Source organism: Protopterus annectens, chromosome 14.part0 (assembly GCF_019279795.1).
Source record: "Protopterus annectens isolate FY-2018-M chromosome 14.part0, PAN1.0, whole genome shotgun sequence".
In the NCBI taxonomy this organism is placed as follows: Eukaryota; Metazoa; Chordata; order Ceratodontiformes; family Protopteridae; genus Protopterus; species Protopterus annectens.
The window spans coordinates 13,370,032-13,389,813 of NC_056748.1; the positions used below are offsets into that span (position 1 = coordinate 13,370,032).

At 41.0% G+C, this 19,782-nt stretch overlaps 1 protein-coding gene across 1 annotated transcript in view; it reads left to right on the top strand.

Moving 5' to 3' along the window:
• LOC122788835 overlaps positions 1 to 19,782 on the top strand; it is an 829,367-nt gene that overhangs the window by 650,106 nt on the left and 159,479 nt on the right. The window contains exon 7 of the mRNA XM_044055713.1: positions 18,091 to 18,208. Within this exon, the coding sequence (XP_043911648.1) occupies positions 18,091 to 18,208 (118 nt within the window). The remainder of the gene's footprint in view (positions 1 to 18,090; positions 18,209 to 19,782) is intronic.

A 19,782-nucleotide genomic window follows, 5' to 3' on the forward strand; every position in this document is an offset into this window, starting at 1 on the left:
AATGACCAAAAGGAAGTAAACTTAACTTCACCGCTGTAGATGTAAGGAACCAACTGAGGAAAGTGAACCCCAGGAAGGCTGCTGGCCCTGATAACATTCTGGGGAAAGTATTGAAAGGATGTGCAGACCAACTGACCATAGTCCTGATGGACATCTTCAGTACATCGCTTGTCCAGGAAAAGTACCAGCATGATTCAAATTACCAACATAATCCCTCTGCCCAAAAAAGCTAATCCCACCTGCCTAAATGATTACAGGCGGTGGCCCTTACATCAAATGTAATGAAATGCTTCAAAAGACTGGTTAAAAGGCATTTGACTACATTACTACCCCAATCTTTTGACCTGTTACAGTTTGCCTAATGGGCAAATAGATCAACTGCTGATGCCATTTTGGTGGCATTTCACCTCACATTGGAGAATCTTGAAGAGAAGAACAACTATGCCAGGTTGTTGTTCATAGATTTCAGCTCGGCATTCAATATAGTGATCCCAATGCAACTTATAGAAAAGCTAATCAACCTTGGCATAAATAAAAGGCTGTGCAATTGGATCCTCGATTTCCTGACTGGAAGACCACAAAGGACCTGTGCTGGTAACAACACTTCAGGGAGTATTACAATCAACACAGGAGTACCACAGGGCTATGTGCTGAGTCCTCTACAGTTCACAGTCCTTAATATGACTGCTCTGCGAAATCTAGCAACAACCACATCATCAAATTCACAGATGACATAACAGTGGTGGGACTTATAAGTGGTGATGACAAGAGTGGGTATAGGAATGAGGTCCACTCCCTGATTGAATGGTGCAATAACAGCAATTTGGACCTGAACATCAGTAAAACAAAACAAATTATTATTGGCTTCAGAAATAGCTCTGCTGTGAACCTGCCCCTCAAGATCAATGGTGAAGAAGTGGAGAGAGTCCAGACTACAAAGTTCCTGGGGGTACATATATCAGAGTATCTTTCTGGGAGTACAAACACAGAGCAGCTAATTAAAAAAGCCCACCAGTAACTACACTTCCTAAGAAGGCTGAGAAAAGCAAAGCTCTCTATGAATGCTCTAATTACCTTCTACAGAGAGCATTATCACCAGCAACTGCACTGTATGGTTCAGTAACAGCACAAGGGCTGAAAGGAAGAAGCTGCAAAGAATAATAAGAACAGCAGAAAAGATCGTGGGCACGTGTCTTCCTACCTTACAGGAGCTCTAAGATCCTGGGCACGTGTCTTCCTACCTTACAGGAGCTCTTTGAACTGAGATGTAAAAAGAGGTCCCGCAAAATACTGAGTGACCCTTCTCATCCAACATGTGCTTGGTTCACTAAATTTGCATCTGGTAGAAGGTTACGGAGTATTTGCTGCAGGACCTCCAGATTCATGATCAGTTTTTATCCAACTGCAGTAAGACTCATTAATGCAGACATAACTCTGGATGTATCAAAGGTATAACAGATTGTTACTCTCTCATTCTTTTTCTTTTTTTCATACAGTAATTCTATTTATTTATTGCGTACTAAAATTAATATATTCTCATTTAAGTGCAGTTCCAGTCACTTCCTTATGTGTAATATCACCCAATCTCACCTCTGTGTATAGTGTACTTTTCATGTGTTAATTATCTAGTAGTCAGTGTTGTCCAATGTAATAAATAGTGTACAAGCATGTGCGACAGCTACTTAGATGTTTAGTTTTGTACTATAGTTATTATTTCTTCTTTAATACCTACCATGTCTGTCTTTTTGTGTTTGTTTTCTCCTGTAGCACTTCTGTTTCCTAAATGACAATAAAGTTTCTTTGAATCTTTGAATCTTTGGAGGGGAGAGGGGTGAAGTTAGAGCTAAGCACAACTGCAAATAAATTGGCTGTGTCATCTGGGTTTGAGTATGTGATATAATTTACTATTAACTCTTGTGCAGTGCTGGGCATAATGCCAAATGTTTTTAATGTAGTTAAAGAAGGCTTTGTGGGTGTCCTTTACCTGGGTGTCCATTTTTACCTTATATAGGGTTTTGGTTGATTTAGCCACGGTGGTACAGCGGTTGCATTGTTGCCTCACAGCAAGAGATTCTCCTGTTCGATTCTCAGCTAGTGTGTGGGGAGTGCCTTCTGTGTGGAGTCTGCATGTCCTCCCCGTGGTCGAGTGGCCTCCGAAAGACATGCGTGAATGGGCGTGCCTTCGCTGAAGGTTGGGCGTCGGGCTGGCAACTTGGCACCATAAAAATTGACTGCCAATCATTAGTGGAGCAGAGTTCCGCTGTGGCGACCCCTAACTGGGAATAGCCGAAAAGACAAACATAGGGTTTCGGTTGATTTGATCAAGGTCGGAGTTCTTTAAGTTTAGCAAACATTTTTTTGCATCTTGAGAGTTATTTTTTATGTGCAATGAGTTTTTTTTTTCTTTTATTATAAAACCTGTCTATATGCGGGTTCCATTATAAGGGTTTATTTTTGAATTTGGCATTGTATTTACTTCAGAGGGGGGACAGATGCATCTGTGCAGCTGTTCACATATTCATATAATTCGGCTGTAAATGGATTCTATATAAGCAGTGGGGTCATTGAGTTGCAAGGGGATTTTGAAGTTAACCAGGTCATCATTGTGTTTCAGTAGATTAATCATGACAAAATCTCTGAATACCAAGGTATTACAAGATGCATCTAGCTTCAGTCTTAAGGTGAATATGTCTTATTTGTGGTCCAGTTTGACAAGGGAAGGAGTTGCAACCAGTAGAGAGGAGAGCCTTCCTACACTGGTGAGGACAAAGTCCAGGATTTTATCACCCCTGGTTGGGGTGCAGACTAGCTGATCCCAAGAATTTGTTTTGACAAGCTCCAGAAATCTCTGGGCATACATGTTACAGGATATTTATGTCTCACAGTCAATGGAGAGGTAGTTGAAGTCTCCTTGGTGTATAGTGTTTGGCGTAATGCACTGGGACTCCATACTAGTTAGGTAGGAGTTATGTTCTGAAGGGGACATAGAGAGGGTCATATTGTTAGCCATGATGTGATAAGGGCTCTTGTTAATGATAAGTTGGAATGTTGAGGAGTTCCAGATCATTATCTTATCTAAGTAATCTGGAGACAGTGTTTTTTTTTTTTTTACAAATATGGGGAGACTGCCACCTTTGCTACCTTCATCTAGTGCGGTGGGCTGAACATGTGGTAGGCACTGAAACTCTGCATAGTTGGGGTGCTCCCAATGGTCTTGAATCAGGTCTCCATGAAGATACATATATCAATGTTGTCCAGGTTAAGGAGTGCTTATAGGAAGTGGAGTTTTCTTGTTAAGGCTCCTAGTGTTGAACAGCAATACCATTATGTTATCTCTGTTTTCTTATGCTGAAAGCTTTTTGAGGACTGACATTACCTAAAAAGGCATTAAGGGGATGAACAAGGTTTTAGCCAACCTCTGGAAAAGCAGCAGGCTGATACATATTGTACCTCCTATGAATGATACAACAAGCTAAGTCAATTGCTCATGTCACTAATCTTTTGCTTATATTATGGCATCATTCTTTGTGACCATAAAATGCTGCTCAAGGCTAGGTTCATACCTGCCTCTGGCACATATTATAAGAGCTCCATCATGCCTATATTCATATAGTCCAGGGAGGTACATCTCAAGTAATTTACACCCACATGTACTATGACTTTGTCATATGTGCTCTTGTGGTGCAAGGACATAAGTGCCTGCATGATGTGGTGAGTCCTGGCACCTGATAGGCGACTGACCGTGACCCTGTCCTTGCACAGCCTAGTGAGTGGTAAGCCTCACAACGGAGTCACCCATGTCAAGAATATTGGATTGTGTGGATGTCTGCCTTATGAGCCTTTAAACTGTAACCCTTAGATGTATGTTTCAAGGTGGCTGCTGCCTGTGTTGTGCGTTTGTGAGGTTGCTGAGGAAACTTGTTTCTTAGGTGACATTTAGGAGGCCTTTGTGGTTTGGGTGTATTAATTTTAAGAACCTCAGCATATGTATCTCTATTTGTCTGTTCTGATATGTGTGTGTGATAGGGTTAGTTTGTTGTGTGGTAGTAGCAATCTGCTTCTTATTTGTAGTTTCCTGATGTGAGCATTTTACCTGCATTCCATCCATCCATCCTCAACCTCTTTTTCCCATTTTGCATATGGGGTCAGGGTGTCACTTTAACAGTGACAGTCATCTTGAGCCAAGGTTTATATCACCAGGTGGCTAGCCTTGCCATGGTAATTTGCCCATACCACTCACTTGCACACACACTCACACCTATGACCAATTTAGAGTGTCCAGTCCACCTACTGCATGTCTTTGGAGTGTGAGAGGAAACTAGAGCACCTGGAGGAAACCCATGCGACCACAGGGAGGACATGCAGACTCCACACAGAAGACACCCCATCCGAGGATCGAACCAGAGAACCTCTTGCTGTGAGGCAGCAATGCTAACTGCTGCACCACCACCACTGCCACCTGTGTTTTATGGGCCTCACTTGCAATACCCTTAAATAACTGCATCTCTTACACACTGTGTCAGTTTGTTTAAGTAATAGACAGTTGACAGTAAAGATGGGTACCCATTCTATCCAAGCTGGCTACTGTGGTGGTTGGAAAGTGCAAATGCATGGTTTTATGTGCTTGCTAATGTGGGCTGAAGGCAGAGTAGCACCTATAACATCTGTACTTGATTACTGGCAGTGTTATCTGGTTTGTGGTGGATTTAGTGCTGGTCTCAACACAGCTGCTTGCAGCTAGGAATCCTTAGCTCCTTCTCTCATCAGAAACAAAAGAGTAGCATTACACCTGAGCTGCTTTCTTAGAAGGAGTATTAAGTCAGATGTTGCTGGGTTTAGTACACTTGCTATACTCTTCTCTTGGTAGATAACCTGGATAGAATGTACATCGGCAGCTGGATGTAACAGAAGCCAAGGTGCACAAAGACCTCAAAGAGATTCTTAGCAAAACTGCAACCAAACCACTCAATGAAGCCCCATACACACTATTCAATCAGACACCAACAGGAATCAGTGCCTCTCTACTCCTTCTCTCACCAGAAACAAAGCTGCAGATGGATCCTAAGAAGAAACAATTTCAGGCTATCCAGTGACTGGTGATCTCTAGGAAGGCTGGGAAATAATATCCCTTGGCTCCTTCCCTCTTTGTGTCCAAGAGAAAAACAAAATCACTAATCCCACACTGATTCCTGAAAAGCAGTTTCTAGGCTAGCAAGTGATTGGTAATCTCTATAAACTGTATGAAATAATATCGCTCTGCCATTTCTTCCAGGTACAAAACAGAAGCACTAATCCCATGCTGATTCCTAGGATCTCCAGTGATAATCAGTGGTAATCAAGTCCCAGATGTTATAGATTGTAAAAGTAAGATGGAAGAAAATGGATTGATGCTCTGAGTTTTGCAGTATGCACTGTGAGTGGGATGATATGAAACCGAGGTTAACTCAAGCTTTTAGAGTCGAAGGAGAGGGCCTTCCCAGTTTTATCTTTCAGTGGCCGGTAGAATGAGCAAGTGAAATAAGAATGGGAAGAGATTCCAAAATAAAGTTTACAGTAGGGACAGGCAGAGCAAAAGCCACCGACTTTAAAAGTACAAGGACTACGTGAGTGAGTGGCTAAAATTCAGTACAGTCACACATCAGCAATACTCGTAGAGCACAGCAATTGCACCTAAATAGGAATGCAGGTAAATAAGAAATATGATTTCTCACCTCCCCCACTAATTATCTATATATAATTCCTTTTCCATCAGTGAATTTAAAAGAATGTTTTACTAACTGATCCTAGCCAAGAATTTGTAAAACTCAAAGAAAATAAAATTAAGCTAAATCAAAATTTTAAATAAAACAAACTGTAGTATAAGAGACAAAATAAAAAAAAGTAAAATAAAATAGTAGAAGTAACCAAACCTTAAATTAAAAAAAAAATCTATCCAAAATTCAGTGCAGTCACACACCAGCAGTACTCTCACAACTAAATAAGAAATCCTGCTTGTTAGCTCCTCCTGCTAATTAGCTCGATGTAATTCTTTTTCAATCAATGAATGGAAAAGGAATGTATTTCTAACCAAGCCTAGCCAAGAACTCTTGAAGCACCAAGAAGAAAATAAGGTAAATTTAAAATAAAGCACAATGTAATATAACAAAAACAAAATAAAAAATAATGGAAGCATCTACACCTTAAACTAAGAAATCCATTCCAAAATTGTGTTCAGTTATTCACCAGTGGCACTCTCACAGCCCTTGCAGCTTGATTGTATTATCTGTGGTGTCTTTCAGAAACATGGAAGTCTTGCTATTCTTTTGGAAAAAAAGTAAATAACATTACATTTGTTTTTGTAGGGTTGGGAAGCAGTTTGTTGTTTGATGTCCTCTGGCAACATCTGAAGACATTTTCCTGTATTTGTGCTTATAGGTTTATATATGGTTTATTGGCTTTAAAAGTAAAATATCATCATCAGATGGGGTGATATTAAGTGTCTAGGGAGGTCTTCTGTTATATAATTAATAAACTGTGAGAAAAGAAGAGGCCCCAAAACTGAACCTTGTAGAACTCCGGTACCGAGTCTATCTTTTGCTGAGTATTTATTTTTAGTATACATTAGGAAGGATCAATCCATTAGATCATTTAAACCATGTAATGCTGCTTTCATCACACACACACACACACACACACACACACACACACACACACACACACACACACACACACACACACACACACCGCCCCCTCCTATGGGGGGAATGACACGGGGTAACCTGAGGCAGCCATTAAGCTCACCAAGCCACCAATGGGTGGTGACCTTTCATAGCAAGTGTGCAGAAACATGGTTTTGTAAAGGGAGGGCATTATGGGTCACCATGGTGATGCAGCTCAGTCATCCCCCTGCCCAGATGATGGAATTAGACCATTTAGAATGCTTACATTGCTGATGGGCGGCCACGATGGTGCAGCGGTTAGCATTGCCGCCTCATAGCAAGAGGTTCTCCAGTTCAATCCTCGGCTGGGGTGCCTTCTGTGCGGAGTCTGCATGTCCTCCATGTGGTCGCTTGGGTTTCCTCCGGGTGCTCTGGTTTCCTCCCACATCCCAAAGACATGCTGTAGGTAGATTGGACACTCTAAATTGGCCCTAGGCATGAGTGCGTGCATGTGTGTGCCTTCTGTGGAAGGTTGGGTGCCAGGCTGGCAACTCAACACCATAAAAACTCCACTGCCAATTATGAGCAGACTGGTGATTTGCTGTGGTGACCCCTAGCCGGGAAAAGCCGAAAGAAGAAGAAGAAGAAGAATGCTGCTTTCATCAAAGTTATACTTTCTGAGTTGTTGCAAGAAAATTTCATGACTGAAAGGCATAAGTCATATCCACAAGAACTCTTGTCTTATATGACTATCATTTATACTGCAGTTAACATTATTGGTTGCAGAAAATAGAGCAGTGGTGGTACTCAAGGCATTTTGAAATCTGTGCTATTCATCTGATAGCATGACATAGTTATTAGTGTTTGAGAAGTTGTTCATAAAGAAGTTTTGCAAAGATTTTTGTAGTGGGGCATAGATTAGGAATAGGTCTCTAGTTTTTGAAGTCTTTAGGTAAGGGGACCTTCTGAAGGAGAATAATAGAAGGTTTGTAGGAAGCTGGAACAATCCCTCATGTAAAAGAGAGAGGAAAAGTGTGGGTAAGTGGCACAGCAGTGGAGTTAGTGGCTTTCCTAAAGAAGGTGGGTTGAAGGATGCTGAATTTGGCTGAAGAAAATTTTAGATTTTTCAAGTTTTTTTTCCATGCTGGACATGATTTTTGAGAAGCAGAATGTAACTGCCACTCAGCTAAGGGCTAAAACTAGGTTGTGGAGTCCCTTTCAACTTGACCTGTTCTGGGCCGGGGAGTGGTTTAATGTTATCTATTATAAATCTAATAGAGGACTTAAAGAAGTCTTTGTATCTTTCAGTGAAGCTTGAGCTGGTAATGGCAAGAGGGTCAGAAGTAGTAGAGGTGCTGTGAGTGATGCATCCGGTAAGATGTTTTATTTCGTTCCAAAAGAGTTGAGGTTTACTAGTAAAGGTTAATTTTTTTGATGAAAATATTGTGATTTAGCTGTATTTATTCATATTCTAATGTATTTTCTAAGAGATTTCTTTTACTTTTCGTGAAGGTGTTGGTTGCTAGGACCTTTTTTCCCAGGACTTCCAGGGACCATATGCATGTCTTGTTAATTTTAACAGATCAGAACTTAGTTAAGGGCATACATTTACTCTGAGTCTTCTTGGGGAGGTAAGGAAAAGTGAGTTTTGTGTGTTAAACAGGGTAGAGGTGAAAAGGTTAAGAGCTATAATGGGATCAAGACCACTGCTGGCATACCTCTCAACTGTCCAGATTTTTGCAGAATGTCCAGATTTTTGCCTCATGTTTTTGTTGTTTCTGGCAAATCATTGCAGATTGAAGTCACTAGATAATGACATACATTTGAGATTCAGAATTCATATCCTTCAGAAAATGTATGGTAGCACAAATCCTGTTATTATAGCAATTGTCAAGATTATAAGAACAATATTTAAAACCTATCCCTATTTTTGGGCCCTTAATCCCCCACTACCAGGTTATACCTCATACCATGCTTTTCGGCCCCAAAACTTGGACCGAACCACAAAAGGAGGGGGAGTATCAATATTCGTCAAAGATATCCACACCTCCAGGCTGGTGGCACAGCACAAAGCATCAGAGACTATCCATGTGCAACTAACAGTGGGTAAAACTGCCTTCCAGTTTATAACCTGCTACAGACCACCGTCCCAAACCCAGGAACCCCACTCGGCCTTCCTGAGAACACTGGAAGATATGAAGGTCTCTCCATACACCATTATATTGGGCGACTTCAACTACCCAAACATAGACTGGGAGCATTAATCTAGCTCCAACACCCTAGCCCAAAGGTTCCTAGAATTTATAAACTCAAATGCTATGGAACAACTTGTTACTACTCCCACAAGAGGGGAAAACATACTGGACCTGATCATCACCAACATGGGGACTCTATGCTCCGGACCAGAAGTGTATCCCTCACTGGTAAGATCAGGCCATAAACTAATCTCACTGGATATTCACATCCCGACCCCACCCCCTGCCCAGAAAACCACAGTGAAAAACTTCTCTAAAGCAAATTTCACACCCCTCAAAACCGAGGTGGAATGCTTCAAAGCCCCCGGGCCTGTGGAAAATACGGCCCAGACCGCAGAATCCTTTATAAACACATTCAATGAACACCTTCAGGAATGCATGGATCATGCAATCCCAAATAAAACCAAGACCGAATCCTCCAAAGGCAGACGTCCTGTCTGGTGGACCCCAGCCATAAACAAACTATACAATAGAAGGAGGAAGCTACTACATGATAGAGCAAAATCCCAAAAAGGGAAGGCATCTCTGATCAGTATTAGCAAAAAACTATGGGCACTCATAAAATCGTCTAAGGCCAGCTTCGAGAGAAAAATTGCACAGGACACTAAGGATAATCACAAGGCTTTCTGTAGTTATGTTAGGAACCTGGGTGGGAATTCCCAGATATGCTCAGAATTAGTCCAAAATGACAAAAAATACACCGAACCTACAGACATTGCCAACATCCTAGCTGACAGGTTCAGTGCAAACTTCCCCCCCCCCTCCCTACCAAAAGGGCAAATATCTATCCCAGCAGAGTGCTGCCCCCCTGACATCTCAGATGCTCAGGTAAGGGCCGCCCTCTCCAAAGCAAAAAACACAGCATCAATGGGACCAGACGGTGTCCCGGGCTGTGTCCTACATGAACTCCAAGAAGACCTAAACCCAAACCTAAAACTACTGTTCAGTCTCAGCCTTACTATAGGATATGTACCCAAAGAGTGGCGTACAGCAACAGTGGTTCCTCTCCACAAAGGTGGTGCCTCAACGGATCCTGGGAACTATCGCCCCATAAGCCTGACTAGCTTGGTCTGCAAAGTTATGGAAAGGATCGTCATGGACCTCATAAATAAAGATATTGGGGACCTACAGACACTGGATCCTACCCAGTTCGGCTTTGTTAAGGGCAGATCCTGCCTCTTAAACCTGGTCAATTTCTTTGAAACAGTCACCAAGGCCATTGATGAGGGGAAGGTGGTCCACACAGCCTACCTGGACCTCGCAAAAGCCTTCGATACAATACCCCACTCAGGCATTATAGATAAGCTCACCAGCTTAAATATAAACCCCTATGTCACTAGATGGGTTGCAAACTGGCTCAAGGACAGAACCCACATGGTTAGAATTGCTGGAGCCATGTCAGACTGCAAACCAGTTACAAGTGGCGTCCCACAAGGCTCAGCCCTGGGACCTCTCTTGTTTGGTATATATTTCTCGGAGGTACAGGCCAACATGGAAGGACTGTGGCTGACCAAGTTCGCAGATGACTGCAAACTGGGCGCCATAATAGACTCTCCAGCCGACACAAGCATCCTCCAAAAGGGCCTCATAGAAACAGACAACTGGTGCCAGAGCCATGGCCTCAAGCTAAATGCCAAAAAGTGTATAGTCATCCCCTTTGGCAAAAACAAAGTGCCCACAAATTACCACATAGGTGGTAATCCATTAAGTACAGAAGAAGTAATTAGGGACCTGGGGACCCAAGTTGATAGCAATCTCTCATTTGACAACCACGTGGCCAAAGTGGTTAGAAAAACATTTTATATAGCCCACCTAATCATGAAGGGATTCACATCTAGATCAGGGAGGTCATCATGCCTCTTTACCCATCCCTCATCAGGCCCATAATTGAGTACAATGCCCCTTTTGGGATGTACCTTACCAGACACCTGCAGCAACTGGAAAGACCCCAAAAGTACCTCACCAAGAGGATCAAAGGGCTCAAACAGATGCCATATGCTGCCCGGTTAAAGAAACTCCAGCTCTACTCAGTGGCATACCGCCTGCTCAGAGGCGATCTGTGCCTGACGTATAAAGCCATGTCCAACCCGGAATTAATGGACATGCTGCACCTCAGAAAATCCAAATCCCATCGAGCTACGTGCTTGAGAGACTTGAACCTCAGCACTGAAATAAATAGGACATGCTGGAGGGACAGATTCATAACCCAGAGGCTCCCTTCACTCTGGAATAAAATCCCAGTCCAGGTTAGGCAGAGTCCCTCACTGACTCTCTTCAAGAGGAATCTTGATGAGTGGATGGGAGATCGTAGGTTTACCCCGGGTATCACTTCTGTGTCACTGTTAGACAGAGGCACAGTATACTAACCTCGAAAAAGGGCATAGCAAAATTCATTTAAAATGGGTGGCGAAAGCCAAACACACTCTGGCTAGGCTTATAAATGCCCTAGGGCAGATAGCCTAGTATGAACCTATGAACCTATTATTTGAGGCTTTGGCTAGATTTCTTGCTCTAAGAGGTTAAGAGGTATGACTGTGGGTTGTAGCCTAGACTCTTTTATCTTTCAAGGATATGCAGTGTATTTATTTAAATTTTGTTTATTGGGTTAGCCCCCCTAATCACAACTTATTTTCAGGGTGAGACCACAGCTAGATATCATACTCACTAGTGGTGATTTAGCCAGAGTACTGGGGAAATTGTTCTACTTCCGCGGTGGTGCAGCGGTAGTGTTGTTGCCTCACAGCAAGAGGTTCTCCCGTTCGATTCCCCGCTGGAGTGCGGGGAGTGCCTTCTTTGTGGAGTCTGCATGTCCTCCCCATGGTTGGGTGGGCGTTCAAAAGACATGCGTAAATGGGCGTGCCTCCATTGAAGGTTGAATGTCGAGCTGGCACCTCGGCATTTGTGAAAATCTACTGCCAATCATTAGTGGACCGGAGTTCCGCTGTGGCGACCCCTAACCAGGAAAAGCCGAAAGACAACAACAACTGGGGAAATTGTTCTCTTTTCAAGAAGTGTCATGGGATCTTTTACATCCCTGAGTGACACCTAGTGGACACTGCCTGATAGTACACTTTGGATCTCCTGTAAAGGTTACAGATATATACAAGAGCAATTGAATCACTGCATCTTTGAGCTACGGCAGTGAAAAACAAGAAAAAAGAATGCAGCTACACTGGGTGAATACAGACACTTGCAGTCAGAATACCAAGAACCTCTTGTAAATGATTTCCAGGAGCTGCTGGGTGTATGCAAACCCTGGGTATAATTCACAGAAAGATGTGCCTAATCCCAGGGACAACATGTGAAACAGAACAAGCATTAAGTGGTAGAGTGCTGTTCAGTTTGTCACTCAGCAGATCACCTTAGAAATCAGCAGAAGCCATTTATTCACAGCCTGAACCCACCCAAGATTAAAAACATGATTAGGGAAAATCAGAGCTTCAGGTTATGACAGAGATTTCTGGTGCAGCACTCACATTTTGTGCACAGCCATAACTCACTAAATATCCGGGTTTTGAGATGGAGCTATGCAGGATTCCAGTTTTGAAACCTGGCTATTAAAAGGGCCAAGTATTCAGTCCAGTAAAATAAAACATGAAAAATCCACTGCAGTCACATTACCCCATGTTAACAAACTGATACGAAAGACAACTGAAAAAATAACAGTAATAATAGATAGATAGTTAGATAGATAGATAGATAGATAGATAGATAGATAGATAGATAGATAGATAGATAGATAGATATAGAGATATATAAAGTACAGCATATTATCACAGAAAGACTTCAGTATATCTTCCATATACAGGGGCAAAGCCTCTTCACCCGTTTCTACCATTTTAACTCCAAGGTCAGGATTAGCACTGAAGTAATGTCAGAACATTTGTCAGAATTTTGAGTCAGTTTTAATGTCTCTGGCCGAGATCACACATTGCCTTACTCTTATTAAACCATTGCAATCTCAGAATATATGCAAACTGCTCTGTTTGTAATGGTGCAAGGCTGCGTATGCTGCCTTGGTTTTAAATGGTTGCAAAAAGCTGGAACTCAAATGGGTTGAATGACGTCTATAAATAATAGAGAAGCGTTATTGTTATAATTACCCTGTGCAGGTACAGAAAATGCCAGATGCAAATTGACAACATTTATTTTATAATAATAAAAATAAAAATATCCATACCTACCTCCAGTGTCAGATCATAAGGTGAGACAGCATGCAAACAGTGGAAAGCTTGTACTAAGTCACCCTACAGATTAGTTTAGCATCACTAGTAAATAAGCCACCTTATTAATTATTCATGAAGATTTCATTCCTTATTAATTATTCATGAAGATTTCATTTAGAGTCATCTTTCTGAGTTCTATACCAATACCAAGCTACTCTGAATCAAGCAGTTTGTATATACCCATGTATAACAAAGCAAATTCAGTGTTATTACAAAGCACCCTTCTTTTATCAAAACAGTTTACCATGTGGTGCATATACTGGTAGTGATATTGCCTATGGTATGTCTGCGTGCTTTCATTCATACACAGTAAAAAAAATGCATATAGCAGTTTTATAAGAAGGGGTTGTTGTCTAAGACAGTGAGAAAATCACCTACTGTGTTGAGGAGTTATGCAACAGAACTGCACCAGATGTGGTAAAAAATGAAGTTGGCTTAACATCTCATCCAAAAGATGGGGCACTAGAACTACCACATCTCCACCACCTTGGACAGCCACCTGTCCTTGTTTGCAGGTATGAACTTAGTGCCCAACCTGCAAGCTTTAGGTACAGAGACTGATAAGCTATGAGCTGCATACCATTAATCCCTAGATGGATTACACATGAAGGTAAGCTGGGAATCACCTCTGTGGTATGTAGGCACCTGGACTGCATAGATGAAACATAATACCTACCTGTGTATACAAATCAGCCAGATTTACAGACCTAGTGACATAGCAAATAAAGCCAAAAGAAATCTTAAAGTGTTACTGCTCAGTGGCAAGAAACTCCACACCCTTCAAGCTCTTTTCTCCCAAGAAAATGTAGATATTTGTGCTGTTACTGATACACAGTTTAAAGCTACAGTGCAGGGTTTTAGTGCCTTCCTCACATTTAGACCATCAACTACACTCACATTTAGACTATCAACTACACAGACAGGGACTAAAGGTGAAGGGGTCTCAGTCTACAATAACAAGTACAGCTCTAGGTTGGTTAAACAGGATGATTCCCTGGAGTATATCCACATGCAAATCACCATAGTCTAAGTCCTATAGTCTAGCAAATTGTAGGCCACTTTCTCTGTCCCAAGAAACCCTTAACTCATACTTAGACATACTGGAGGCACTCACCATCCAACCAAATACCCTATTCATGAGGGACTTTAACTACCCCTCTATAGACTGGGAAATGCACATGGCCTCAAACTTGCAGGTGCAAAGATTCCTGGACTTTATTAACACAAACACTCTTGACCAAGTAGTACACACACACCCTCCAGAGGCCCTAAAACACTGGACCTGGTACCCCCCAAGTTATGTTCTCACTGATCACGCAGCTGTCTCTTTCAAAATAAAAATCAACTTGGTAACCCCAGTAAGCCCTGTAACAGTTAGGAGCTATACCAAAGCAAACTATCTCCTATTAAGTTCTAGTCTGTCAAAATTCTGTGCCCCTCTTAACCCAGTGCTCACAGCAACCTATGCAGAATTGTTCACAGGGTCCCTGTACAACCTGGTCAATGGCTGCATAGAGGCAGAGGTAAGCCCAAAACAAACCCAAAAAAACAAACCACACTGGTAGAATCTTAATCCAAAAAGGTTTTACAACAAAAGGAAAAAAAAGTCATGGAAAAAATCAAGAAAACCATCTTCCATAAAGATAAGAACTCTCTCAGCAAACATGAAATGAAGAAGACTAATCAAGTGCAGCAAAGCCAGTTTTGAGGTTTAAATTGCCTTCCAGGTAAAAGACAACCACAAGGCCTTCTACTGCTAAGTCCAAAACCTCAAAGGCAGTTTATAGCAGTGTGTCATACTGGTGACCAGTGGTGCCACTTTCATTGAGCAAAGTGACATAGCAAACCCGCTGGGTGACAAATTCAGCTCAAACTTTAACCCCAACTCACCTTTAGCCACTCCGCAAGAAATACCTAGAAGCATAACCCCTTTCCCCAGCTATTATCAGGGAGTAGCTCCTGGTGGCATTAGCTAAGGCCAAAAACACAGCCTCAATGGGTTGTGACAGTATTTCAGGATGCCTCTTAAATAGATTGAAACATGACCTATCATGGCCACTGGAGTCACTGTTTAACTATAGTTTCAAAATATGCTTTGTCCCACATGAGTGGAGGACTGCAACAGTCATCCATCTTCATACTGGAGGACCACCAACTGACCCCAGATACTACAGACCCATTAGTCTGACTAGTCTTATATGCAAAGCCATGGAAAGAATCATCATGGAAATGATCAATAAAGACATAGTTAACCTTCAGACATGGGCCTCAACCCAATCTGATTTCGTCAAAGGAATGGTATGCCTACTAAACCTGGTGGATTTCTTTGAAAAGGTCACCAAGGCAATGGATGACAGGAAAATGTTGCATACCACCTACCTTGACCTGGCTGAGGCATTTAATACAATACCCCATTCGAGCATCATTAACAAACTCACTGAATTAGGCATAAACCCCTGCCTAATATGCTGGATTGCCAGCTGTTTCACAGATAGCACCCAGGAAGTCAGGACTGGTAAGACCACCTCCATAAAGAGACCAGTGACCAGTGGTGTCCCTCAGGGCTCTGTGCTGGGCCCGCTTATCTTTGGTATCTACTTCTCTGAGATCAAGGCTAATGTCAGGGGCCTTTTTGGCTGACCAAGTTTACAGATGATTGCAAACTAGGAGCTGTCATAGACTCCCCCCATGAAACCAACTTCTTGCAAGAGGTTGTAACACAGACAAACAACTGGCACCAAAGTCACAGCTTAAAACTCAATGCCAAGAAATGCATTATAGTATCTTATGGGAAATTGGCTACCGAAGGAAATTATGTCATCGATAAAACACCTCTAAGACTTGACCCAATAGTCAGGGATCTGGGAAATTATGCAAATAGTAACCTGGCCTTTGACCAACATGTGGCCAAGGTAGTAAAAATTCATTCTGTGTTGCTCAACTTGTAAGCAGGAGCATGGTATCCAGGTCCAAGAAAGTTATGGTGCCACTTTACTCGGCCGTCACCAGACTCATCATTGAATATCATGCCCCCTTCTGCATGTACTTGACCAGGCATGTGCAACAGCTGGAAAGCCTGCAAAGGTCCCTTACCAAAAGACTCCAGGGAATAAACACATTGTCCTATGCAGATCATCCTTGATAAATGTTAGCAAAATATACTTTACAGTACTTAAACCAGTTTCAGTGCAGTTACTAATAAAGCAATGTACTTGTATAATAAACGACACGTACCACACATTACAGCTTACAGCTTTTTACTGTACAAGGTTTGCTTTTTATTACAAATACAGGTGATGATTCTTCATTTACCTCGGAACCGTATTCCTACAAATACCCAGAACAACATTTAGTTTTACAGTCCTTGTATACAGTTTTTGCTACATTATTTGGATCCTGTTTGTCCAAGTAATCTCTCAAAGTCAATAGTTTGGTATTTGCTTGATGTCATGTAGTCTGCTGATAAGCTGATTTTTATCCTGTTTCAAGGTTATTTGTCTGACATCCTTCAGGAATTAGGGAGTCATTCTTATCTGCAGTTTTCCTTGCAGCTGTACTAGTCAAGGAACAGTTATAGTCACATAATATGGATGCCAAGCATACATAGTAACTACTTTATTTTTCTACTTTTTACTTATTTACAACAAAGACATTTTTAAACCTTTAACATACACTAACAACCTTAAAGCCTTATCTCTCTACTCAGTCTCATACAGACTACTGAGAGGAAATCTATATCTGGCATACAAGACATCCTTGGATCCAGCTCTGATGGATCCTCTGCATATCCACATAATTTACAGCATCAGAACTAGTTGTAAGAATTTAAATTTTGCTTGTGACAAAAATAGGGCATGTTGGTGAAACAGATATGTTTCTCAGGGTAGCCTTATTCTCTGGGAAAGGATCCCCATCCTTGTGAAGCAGAATCACTCCCTAACCCTATTCAAGTATAGCCTTGATCAGTAGATGGGAAATCAAAAATTTACCCCTGGACTGGCCACCATGTCTCTGGTGGACAGAGGCAGTCAGGAAATTGAATCCAACTAACATAGTCCCTAAATATAATGTTTAGTAATGTCCTAACATACCCCTTCCTAATAAAAACATCCAAGATACAAAGGAAGACATTGTGTTGCGTGGCTGGATTTATAAAGGCCCTAGTGGTTGCTAACGTAGTATACACCAATGAATCTATGGAATAAAGTAATTTCATGCACAGAAGATGTAATTTCATAGCAGCATTCTAGAAAGGTAATGGAAGGATTCATGCACAGGCTCCTTTCTTCCTAATTTGACACTCAGTATGAAACAGGATTCCTCCGCTGGAAGTAGTCACTAGAACTTTTAAGGGTGTTTCCAGGAGAAGAAAAGCGTAAAGCAATGATATATTTATATGTGTCTGTTTGTGTGTGTTTGATGACTTGTTTAGACAAGTGAGCTGAACCATCATGCCCTCTTCACTCACTGCTTCTTATGAAATATAAAGCATGTATATAATAATAATATGTAATATGCAAACAAAATAAGTACACAGTGGCTTCAGGCACTGTTCATAAAATATTCAAATAGTAATACACAAAATAAAATGTTGCTGTCAAGATTATAAGAGTTTCCTCAGACCAGATCTTGCAGACATGTATTGGGTAATGCAGAAGTCAGAGTAGCAATTTGCCTTCTGTTGAAGGAAAACTCTTAGCTGGGATGAAGACATAGCCATTGTATGACATCTGATGTCAACTGGGAGAGAGTTCCAATGCACAGGACTTTTAATGCAAAAGGCGTTTGCAGATCTAGTAAGAGAGCAGTACAGAATTATTATAGGTATGGTCAGTGAATCCTAGGATCTCAGCAACAGTGTGAAATGTTTCACTGTAATAAGCTGCCCAATGTTCTGTAGTAATTCGTGTTTATTAACTTACAGCTAACAAAGGTAATGTTGTGTGTTACTGATCTGATGTACATTTGTAGTTGTAGGTAGATCCTTGGTACTGCAGAATGATGTTGGCTCCCATCGAGACTGTGCCACTATTTCCCCTGATTCTCCTCATGTCACATTAGTGTTCCCCACGGTGAACACATTTGATAGGTAAGTCACTCATTATTTGTGTGTTTTCTTTTATTTTTCTTTTTTTCCTCCAAGTTAATTTCTACTGATCACAGATAGTTTTTGAGGCTAATGTTATCAAAATGGTTTGCAAAAGTACATCTAAGTAGGCTAAGCATTGTCACTTTTATTTACCCATCTTTCCCCACCATATGGAAATGATCTAGATGACCATATGTTTTTTATTAACAGCAGTCCCTAACCTCCTCTAAACTCTAGATGAAGACCAGGGAATCCACCACGATGTAGAATAAAACTTTTATTCACAAGACAGAAAAAACAAACGAGCGCTTTCACATACGTCAAGTATGCTTCATCAGGTTACATTTTTTAAGTAAAACCCTTCTGCTTATATACTCAACTAAGCCATGTAATTAAACAATCAAGCAATGATATTAATTACTTGATAGATGAACAATTAAATAATAAAGCATTGGCTTTTTTGTTTACAGCAGAAGTCTCAGTATGTCACTTCTGTTTACTTAATCTATTGACATAGGTTAAAGCAGCTATATCAACATTTATAACAAAATGAAATAAAACAAAGCAACATATCTTACTAAAATATTAAATATATGTATTTCCTATATATATAGAAATTTTCTATCACATAAAATATTATCATATATATAAAAAATGATCATATTATCTTGCTATCTTTAAAATTCTATGTGCAGTACTTTACAAATCCAACTTGATTACATATCAGATAAGGCACTAATAGATCCTTGGTACTGCAGAATGATGTTGGCTCCCATCGAGACTGTGCCACTATTTCCCCTGATTCTCCTCATGTCACATTAGTGTTCCCCACGGTGAACACATTTGATAGGTAAGTCACTCATTATTTGTGTGTTTTCTTTTATTTTTCTTTTTTTCCTCCAAGTTAATTTCTACTGATCACAGATAGTTTTTGAGGCTAATGTTATCAAAATGGTTTGCAAAAGTACATCTAAGTAGGCTAAGCATTGTCACTTTTATTTACCCATCTTTCCCCACCATATGGAAATGATCTAGATGACCATATGTTTTTTATTAACAGCAGTCCCTAACCTCCTCTAAACTCTCTTGTACATTGGTGCTGTCCTGGTACCTAAGACACGTGAGTCAGGAACAACATTTCAGTTGTCCATATTTTTACCCCATATTTTTGGTCTATTCTTCATAAAATTTCTGGTTCTATGGCAACTCACTGAGGATTGAAGTCACTAAATAATGGCAGGCATTTAAGTTGCAGACATAATAGCCTTCAGAAAATGTATGCAGATACAACATTTGTATTTCCATCAACTTTCTAATTGTTTAAGAGCAATGTTTAAGGACTGTCCCTATTTTTGGGCCTTTGCACCCCATTATTTTTGGCTATGCCCAGATTTCTTGTGATAAGAGGTTGAGAGGTATGGCACTATGAGATGTGAGTTAGTGGTTTCAGCCAGATGTAAACAGTGCATAAGGACCCTATAATCTGTCGTGGCACAGAGGGATAAAGCCTTGACTACAGCCAGATGACTTTGAGTTTGATTAGCAACTCAGGCATTGTACAGCCAGCAAGAGTG